The 9,741-nt window shown below is 34.7% G+C and overlaps 2 protein-coding genes across 2 annotated transcripts; one reads left to right on the forward strand and one right to left on the reverse strand.

Moving 5' to 3' along the window:
• Nucleotides 1-809: 809 nt before the first annotated feature.
• Nucleotides 810-2,054, forward strand: LOC128549133 (UDP-galactopyranose mutase-like). Its single transcript, XM_053525457.1, has one exon. It carries the CDS (start codon nucleotides 810-812, stop codon nucleotides 2,052-2,054), a length of 1,245 nt encoding a protein of 414 aa, XP_053381432.1.
• A 6,051-nt stretch (nucleotides 2,055-8,105) lies between these two features.
• LOC123562155 (UDP-GalNAc:beta-1,3-N-acetylgalactosaminyltransferase 1-like) lies at nucleotides 8,106-8,981 on the reverse strand. Its single transcript, XM_045354805.2, has one exon. It carries the CDS (start codon nucleotides 8,979-8,981, stop codon nucleotides 8,106-8,108), a length of 876 nt encoding a protein of 291 aa, XP_045210740.2.
• Nucleotides 8,982-9,741: the final 760 nt, after the last annotated feature.

Consider the following 9,741-nt stretch of genomic DNA (forward strand, 5'->3'; position numbering starts at 1 on the left):
GGATTTTGGGTATTTTTGTCATTTTTCATGCGTTTTAAAGTAGAAAAAGTCAACAATTATATCAATATAAGGCATAAAATATGCAAATTGGTTTTAGGGAAGTCCCATGTTTTATGACCTGAGACAATACGACGTTAACTAAGTTTTTGTTACGATACCCGTCACAACTTATAAGATAAATGTAACAAAGGGCCGAACAGAGGAAGCAAATCCAATTTTTCTTTCTTCCTGCACAACAAGGCATCGGTAGTAGTAATACCTGAAAGCTGGAATCGATTCCGTCGAATAATAATTGCGGTCAAAAATGTTGCACGGACGCCCGCACGGACGGGTGCAATTACCATATTCTCCTCCGATGCCTATCGGCGGGGGATAATTATGTTCTAAGTGTACCTTAGATGGGGTAGGGTTAGGGTTTGGGTTGGGTTAGGGGTCGTTATTCTATAAAGGGTCACAATTCTATGTGAGGGTCATTTTTCTACGTGTGTGTGTGTGGGTGGGGGGAATCATAATATTATGACCGGGAGTCACTATTCTATATAAAATAATGACCGAGGGGTCATTACTCTATGGCGGTCAGTTTACAACGTTACACCGGATAACTTTCTGTCGCAATTTTTCCGTTGCCGTTGAGCGTCCGTTAACGCTATACGGTGTTGTGTGACTGACCCAGCAGATAAATTGCAAAGAAAATATTGGATTTACCTGTTTTTTAAAAAATGTTTCGATTGTATCGACGTTAACAGCAACATTGATCAAAGTTTATTCTTAGTTATGTTGTGATGGAAGTCAATAAATGTACACTTAGAATGAGATTTGTGTCAGGAGGTTTATTTATATTTATTGTAATATTGTTCGTACTGTTGACTGAACTGAAAAGGGACGTTTTTCTACCTTTGATAATACGATTAGAGCATGATCAAAATTTTGATATATGTGTAGTTGGATCTGGCTTGTCCGGTTCAGTAATAGCGGAGAGATATGCTGCAACAACGGATAAATCCATTCTTGTCATGGAAAAAGGCAGTCACATTGGTGGAAACTGTTATGACTATATTGATAATGAAACAAAAATTCGTGCTTCAATATATGGTGCGCATATTTTTCATACAAAATACAAACATGTTTGGGAATATGTGCAACATTTTAGCGGATGGGTTCCATATGAACATAAAGTTCTAGCTCTGGTTAAGGGAAAATATGTTCCAATCCCAGTAAATATTGATACTGTTAATACATTATTTAACCTTGATATAAAATCAGTTAAGGAAATGAATTCATGGTTAAAAAATGAACAAGTACATTATAATCGTACACTTTTGAATTCGGAGGAAATGGCATTGTCTCGTGTAGGATTAAAGTTGTACGAGCTTTTGTTTAAATCATACACTATCAAGCAGTGGAATAAAACACCTGCTACATTAGGACCTTCGGTTTTGGCTCGTATCCCAGTAAGAAACAATTGGGACACTCGTTACTTTTCGGATCAGTTCCAGGCATTGCCGAAAAATGGCTATACAGGATTCATTAAGAATATGTTAAAATCACCGCAGATTATCATACGATTAAATATGGACTATTTTGACGTCAGAAGAAGCATCAAATGCGAAAAAACATATTTTACTGGACCATTTGACAGATATTACGCTATAAAGGGTTTAGCAGCACTGGAATATCGATCATTATCATTTGAACGTCAAGTTATAAAAGATATTGACCATTTCCAACCAGCTAGTGTTGTGAACCATCCTGATCCTGAAGATAATTTTATTCGAATTGTTGAATACAATTGGTTTCCTAATCAACAGTATCAGTCAAACGACACTATTGTGTTCATTGAACGTTCGACAGATAACGGTGAACCATATTATCCAGTTCCAAACAAAAGAAATCAAGACTTGTACAATCGTTATAAAGCACTTGCAAGTTATGATCCTTATATTCATTTTCTTGGGCGTTTAGCAAACTATAAATATTTCAATATGGATGAAGCAATTAAGAATGCATTGGAAATGTTTAGTAATACAGTAAACAGCGTTTTAGCTACCACCTAAATTGTATGTCTTCACTTTACGCTATAAACTTTGTTAATGACAGTGACGTTTAGCAATCTGACTAAAGTACATCTCCAATTAACGCTACGCGCATTGGATCTGAAGACGTGCTATTTGTTACCCAATCAGAGCCTTACTTACAACATTTTGAATGTGAAAGTAGAAGTTTAAAAAATCTATATTTCGCCTTGGTTTTTCATATGAACAATACTTATGACAACCTCATTGCGACTACGCCCTCATACTTTGAGAGAAGTCATATGACATGGTACAGACTTGGTCACGTAAGGTGTCAGACAGCCGGTTAGCTAAGTCGGTAGGGCACTCGTCCTGTAAGCGAGGGGTCCCGGGTTCGAGCCCCGGACTGACTGCATTTTTCCTAACCCTTTACCATTCGACGCTATTTTGATGGTTCAGCCAAATGCTTGTTGAAACATGTCGTCTGATTGGTACAAATAAAAATAGATTTGCGAAAAATAATATAGAAATCCAAAATATACAGAAAACGAATGTGAATGGGTCATTTTCAGATCTTCGTTTAGAAGATCAAGTACTTTTTCAGATTGTGATATTTAGTTAACTGCAATTTGTATAACAGCTGTTTACAAATATTTGCATTTATTATAAGTTTTGTATAGAAAGAAACAAGCGTTTACTTTCGTAAAGTAAATATAATATCAGAAATGGCCCATTCAGTGAAACTGCACGCGCGATTTACATCATTCACAAAACACTTGAACGAGATGGCCTAATTCGAAATATTCTCTAAACATTCTTACAGGACAATAAACAATAGTTTGACATTTTGGACGGTAAATGTTAAAATTGAATTGACTCGGCTTTAACGACTTTTTCCCTGGATTTAATATATCTTAATTAAAACTGATGAACTGTTTTTCATCAGAGGTCGAATAACAATTATTCAAAAATAATATGTTTTCTTTTCTGCCCTATTTCGATCTTGAGCAGATCGATTTTGACCTGAAAGTAAACTACTTTAATCACAAATTACAACAATGACTACTAGTATATGCTGTTTATTTTAAACCCGGACCAGTTCCTGTATCAAAAGGCTTTCACTTAATGCAGTTGAAATATTTCACTCTAAATAAAACCTTTTAACCTTTAGCCTGCTGGTGACAAGTGGTTTTGCCCTTGCGACCACAGCAGACATAGATCAGCCTGCAGGCTGATCACGGTCTGCGCTGTTCGCTATGTCAGTCAACACATTTTTGAAAAGTAAGTCGTACTTTCCAAATTGAATGACTGACCAGTCCATTCTAGAAATCGTACGTTGTGGATATTCCGTTGCAAGGAGGTTATAAAAATGTAAATACTTCCTTAGAGGTATTTCGTATGTCTTTGTTTGTTTGTTTTTGGTCTTACACCGTTGTTGAACAGCCGGCCGTTAACCTAACCAATTCCTGGGTCTTGTACCAGTATTAATTAACCTGTTCTCCACAAGTAACTGCCAACTTTCCCATATGAATCAGAGGTTGTGTATGAATGATTTCAGACACAAGGTCTTTTATCAAATCGTCTAGGAGAACATACGCCCCGCCGAGATCTACGCTCTCGACTTCTACGCTTAGCGGACTGGCATTCGTATCTTTTCCAGGTAACATTACCCGCTTTATGTTATGACTGTGCTGAATCGGAAGGTTTGTATACAGCTTCAACACCGTAAATTAATCTGCATAGTTAAATCAAAATATAAGAAAGTCTTACAGAAAATGTTTTATGCAAATGTGTTGTTCACAATTAAGTTATCCATGCAAAGGTATTATGAATTGTAGCATATTGAAATGTTTTATGTAAATTTATTTCATATGCATTATCTCAGTACAAAGCATATTATAAACCACACAAGTTATCTGTCATAAACTTGAATACTAATGCTCTTATCGTCTGGCGGTGGCGGTTGTGGCGTCTTTGCCTCAGGCAAACCCGGCCACGTCATGGCGGTTGAACACCCCCAGATATTTCAAAAATTGTTTTAACATGTTAGTCTTATACCATTTATGTCTGATATTTAGATGATGTAACTTAGTTTATGGCTTAAAGGCGTATGCTAGATAAAATTTTCACGAGGCAGAAATCGCATGACGCACCGATTACGACACCGTTTCCGGTAAAGTTTATTTTCAACGCTTGGTCAAAACTAGTCGAAATGATAGTATGTACGTTTCAGGACGGCATGATAACTTTTGACTATAACTGTCCCGTTACGTCCATGCTTATTCTGAGTATTTCTGTAAGGAAATCCGCAATCAAAACGTACACAAGATAAAATTTTCACGAGGCAGAAATCGCATGGCTCACCGTTTCCGGTAAAGTTGCATGGTTTTGGATATTCGGACACTCGCTGTGTTTATTTCTGATGCGTGATCAAAACAAATCCAGATAATAGGATATATGTTTCGGGACAGCGTAACAACGTTTGACTGTCACATCCCGTCACGTCCGAGCTTATTATGCGTATTTATGTAAGGACACCTGCGATGAAGTTTGTTGGGAACGTTTTCTGGTACATGTACATATGAATGTATTTGTAAAGATAACAGGTCTGATAATGAATTTATGTTGACATTAAAGCATACAATTGTCTCGCTGATATTTTTGAACGTAAGTTTTGTGTTTTTGTTTCTGTCATTTCAGTGTCATCGGCTGAAACCGGTGTCGAGGTAGATATCTCCTCGCACTTTTTCACATATTTCCAAAGATTTTAGTCTTTAATTTAAAATTATGAGTTACATTTGACCCATTTGACGTTTCTTTATTTATTTATAATCGTTTGGAGTCTGACCAGTATTTATGACTGCTTTGGATTTATAATGTTTTTTTTTATTTCTCTGCATGAAGATCACAAACCAGTATCATAAAGGGGCAATAATTCAAAATGAAAATGTGAAAAATGTAATTCGGTGACCACCCTTTCTCTTTTTATAATTCAAAAGTAAACATTATATTCTGCTATTCTTGCAAGTTTAATCAAATTCTTTTATGTAGATTTGGAAATATTAACTGCTAAAGGAAATATACAATATTTCATAATTATGATGCATTTTTGACTTAGAAAACAACAACAACACACAAGTGTCATGCAACTATTTCTTGAATTTCATTAAAATTTCTTTTTGTTTTGAAGGGAAATAATCATGTCTTATGAGATTTGACTAGCAGTTATACTTCATGAATCATTTATTTGATTCCTTGATCTTATATGTTATGGCAGACACTCTCTAGATTTCAACATACACTTGTACCATGGCCATGCATTATAATCTGAAATAAAATGAAAACGAAGTCGGTGACCCCCATATTTCTTTTTATTTTTAACAAATAAGAAAAATCAACAACACGTGTAGCGTTTGTTCATAGATAATTATTAACTTCCAACGTTTCGGCGTTAAGCCTTCCTCAGGGAAGAATAACAATAAAAACAACGGACGTGACGTCGTTAAACAACGTCGCGTAAAAAAGCGGTAAAATGTATACAAAGTTTAGATCTACATTATTTACAATGTTAAATAAATTAAAAATAACGTTTCTTTAAACGGATTTAACAAACATACCGAGTAAATTGTCGGATAGTGTTTATACAAAATTTCCTATACTTACGTACATAAAAAACAGAAATAGGAAAAAACAACGATATACTCGGCATTACATATCTATATATGTAGATCAATACAATTAGTTGATTGGTCAATTAATATCAAATAAAACTTTAGAATTTAAACCATCTGGATAGAGCGTTTTCAATTTATGTATCCACACTGTTTCTTTGCAGAGACGATCAATGTCATTTCTTACAACATCAATAGGCATAAAAGAAAAGTCCTTTAAGCAATGATCTCGTAAATTGAAATGTGATGCAACCATTGAGGAAAAAGTAGGGTCAGTAAAACTATTAATATCAAATCGGTGACTGTTCATGCGTTTTGATACAGGTTGCTTAGTTTGTCCCACATACTGTTTGTCACATTTTTTGCAAGTAATCAAATAAATTACACAGTTACTTTTACAGTTTACGTTATGGTGTAAACTGTATGCTTGACCAGTCATTTGACTGGTAAATTCTGAACCTGTTTCGATATTGGTACAATGCGAACATCGGCTACCATTACATCTCTGTGAGAGATAAAGTTTATCACTTTGCTTATTGAACTCTGAACTTATCAAATAGTCTTGTAAATTTTTCGGACGTCTATAGGCAACAACAGGTTTACAGTTCTCATAAATGGATTTAGTTGTAAAGCTTTTTGATAGGTTCAAAATACTCCAGTATTTATTAATAGTGTTACCAATACGTGGAAGCGCTGGATCATACACAATAGTAAAAGGAATTACACTATTTTTGTCCCCAACTTGAGTCTGTAAAGCTTCTTGCTGAGATATATTGACTACTTTTTGGAAGGCACGGTCTAACACATCATGTGGGTAACCTCTGTCAACGAAGAATTCACGAAGCTGTGATAATGAATGTTTGAACTTGTCATCATCTGATATTATACGTCTATAGCGTTTTGCTTGACTATACGGAATACCGTTCTTACATTGTTTGGGATGACATGATGTATAGTCCAGGTACTGGTGGTTATTAGTTTCTTTCACATATATGTTAGTTTCGACACATAAATTCTCTCCCTTGGATATATTTACATCTAGAAACGAGAGCGAATCTTGTGAAATAGTATGCGTAAACTTTATGTCAGGATGAAAACTGTTTAACTCTCTGATGAAAAGTTCTAGTTCTTCCAAGGAATGATCCCACACCATAAAAATATCATCCAGGAAACGCAGCCAAAGTGTCGGTTGTAGATCTCGATTTCTAAGGAAGTCTTGTTCAAATTTTCCCATAAATAACGATGCGTATGATGGTGCCATTGAGCTGCCCATCGCAGTACCCATTTTTTGGAGATAAAAATCTTCATCAAATTTATAAAATGAACTAACAATATATGAAATATGAACAAAATCTGTTATTGGGAAAAAAGTGGTGAAATTCTAGCATACGCCTTAAATAAAGCCCATTTATCAATCAGTCACGAGTTGTAGTCAATTTTTTCAATACTAGCTGATATGAGCATTTGGGGATAGTTGTGGGTAACATAAATGTATTTTATGTCCCATAAAATGATTTATGTGCCAAACTGGACTCCCTTCTATGTTAAATTAGTGACGCAGAAATGTTGGCGATAAGCCGGAAAGTAAACCGCTGCATAATCGATGAGCAATTTAGTCATCTCAAACCTATTTTTATCAAACAAAGAAAAACGTGATTTTGGTCAACCCACCTCCTCCCTCGATCCATCCCTTTAGACCCAGCATTTCTGCGCTTCATTTCGGCAATTGTATTTTATTTCTATTTTTATAATGATTATATTGATGTGACTATCATTTTACATGTTTTATATATTTTGAATTTACAATGTTGTCAGTTTTGATACTAGTACATGTACCCAATTAGACACAAATCTAGTCAATATCTAGTCCATATACGTTTATGTTTATGGGCGGTTGAACACCCCCAGATATTTCAAAAATTGTTTTTACATGTTAGTCTTATACCATTTATGTCTGATATTTAGATGATGTAACTTAGTTTATGGCTTAATAAAGCCCATTTATCAATCAGTCACGAGTTGTAGTCAATTTTTTCAATACTAGCTGATATGAGCATTTGGGGATAGTTGTGGGTAACATAAACTTGAATACTATAAACTTCCATAACTTTATTCACATGATATAAGAAATGAGTATTTGTACGGAATACGGGATCAATGGTTAAATAGTTAAATAATTTGCCCACCATTACATTGCCAAGTTGTAAAACAGCCAAACAAACTAAAAAGAAGTAACCAAACAAAAAAAAATACTCGTGAGCAGAACAGATACGTCTTACTTTGAATGTGTATGAAAATAGATACATCATGTATGGTACCAGTAACTTGTAGTGAAATCTCATATCGTACTGATATTATGATAGCATTTTAAATAGTTTGCTTTATAGTAGCTGCCCAGACATCATTCATCTGACGAACAGTTTTAGTAACTTGATATATATATAACTGTAATTTGTTTTTTTTCTGTTTCAGACTGTGATTTTCTCCTGTAGGTTCCAATTGCTCTCCAAGTTATATGTCTGAATTTCAGTGTAGGTATATTGCCTATAACAATTCCGTATATAAATACATCATCAATCCAAAACAGCGGAGTTTGCGATGCTGATTCGTATAAATATGGAACTCTGACATTGAGCATCAACACGTATTGTCCGTTACAGTATGGTGGATAAAAAGTCCTTCCTTTAAACTGATTAGATTCGACATACCATTTACTACATTTACCTCTTAAAATTATAGCTCGGGTATGACGTAGGCAATGCACATGATTCCAGTTCAAAGCCATCACGCGGATATCACTTTTGAATACTCGAAACATATTTATTACTATATCGTCGTCTGTTTTGATAACATATTTAGCATTTCTACATCGTTTAGTTGCCCATTTGTAGCCCATAACAGATTTGTGAGACAAGTTGTGATAAGAATCTATAAACGAACCCTGTACAATATCTCCATAGAGCTTAAACTCTTTCTCAATGTTACCTTGAACTTTAGAGTCATCAATGATGCCGAGAAGAAAGATAACTTTCATTGTTCCGTACGAAGAATAAAGGCTTCCATTTGCCCAGGTTTTTCTGATCGTTATTCGCCTTTGAAAGTTATTTGGTGCTGATAAGACTATAACAAGAATTGTCAAATTTGACACAGATGAGCAGTGGTTCTTATTTTCAAGAAGATAAGATCCATTTACTGTGAGGGTAAATTTTGAATTTGACGTATTTATAAGTTTCATTAAATCTGGCTCCATTTTCACTTTTAAAATGTCTTTCGATTTTAACGGAGATATACGCGTCATCCTAGATTTGAAACGTTTAGAAATGTATTCATTCGCTGTAATCTTAAATGTGTCAAAGCGTACGTGTTCGTGCGATAAAATGATAGCAATGACGACAAATACAAGTAACATATATGACACATACAATTTAGATTTATTACAACGAAACTCAGAATTCATATTGTCAATTATGTCGTTTTCGGTACGTTATCTTTCTCATGCAAGTGTTAATAATCCTTTTCCCTTGTATGAAAATTGTCTACAGATAGTAAAAGTTTATATTTCTAATGCAAGTATTGATATCTGTTTCCATTATATAACAGCTGTCTCAAAACAAAATCGTAGTATTGATGTCTAGTTGTATTGATAAAAAACATTTCCATAAAAATCGCTAGTATTAATGTTCTCTCTACTATTAAATTGATCGCTTAAATAAATTTAAAGTAAAAGCTGATAGATGAAATTAACCTGGCTGAACAAGCTATGAACATTATTTTACGCATCACCAACTTCTAGTAGTTACATATCTAAACCGATAAAGCGGAACAGCTCAATCTGACTTAAATACTTGATCTTCTAAACGAAGATCTGAAAACGACCCATTCACATTCGTCTTCTGTATATTTTGGATTCCCAGTATTGCTTTTTTTATTTTAACCAATCAGACGACTTGTTCGAATGTCAAAGTGTAAGAAAAATGTGCAGTCATTCCAGGGCTCGAATCTGGGACCCCTCGCTTACAAAGCAAGTGGCCTACCGACTGAGCTAACCGGCTATCAGA

This window comes from Mercenaria mercenaria, chromosome 2 (genome assembly GCF_021730395.1).
Source record: "Mercenaria mercenaria strain notata chromosome 2, MADL_Memer_1, whole genome shotgun sequence".
In the NCBI taxonomy this organism is placed as follows: domain Eukaryota; kingdom Metazoa; phylum Mollusca; class Bivalvia; order Venerida; family Veneridae; genus Mercenaria; species Mercenaria mercenaria.

Excerpts from the sequence above, each read along its gene's own strand:
- LOC128549133 (XM_053525457.1), top strand. The coding sequence starts at position 810 with ATGAGATTTGTGTCAGGAGGTTTATTTATATTTATTGTAATATTGTTC.
- LOC123562155 (XM_045354805.2), bottom strand. The coding sequence starts at position 8,981 with ATGACGCGTATATCTCCGTTAAAATCGAAAGACATTTTAAAAGTGAAA.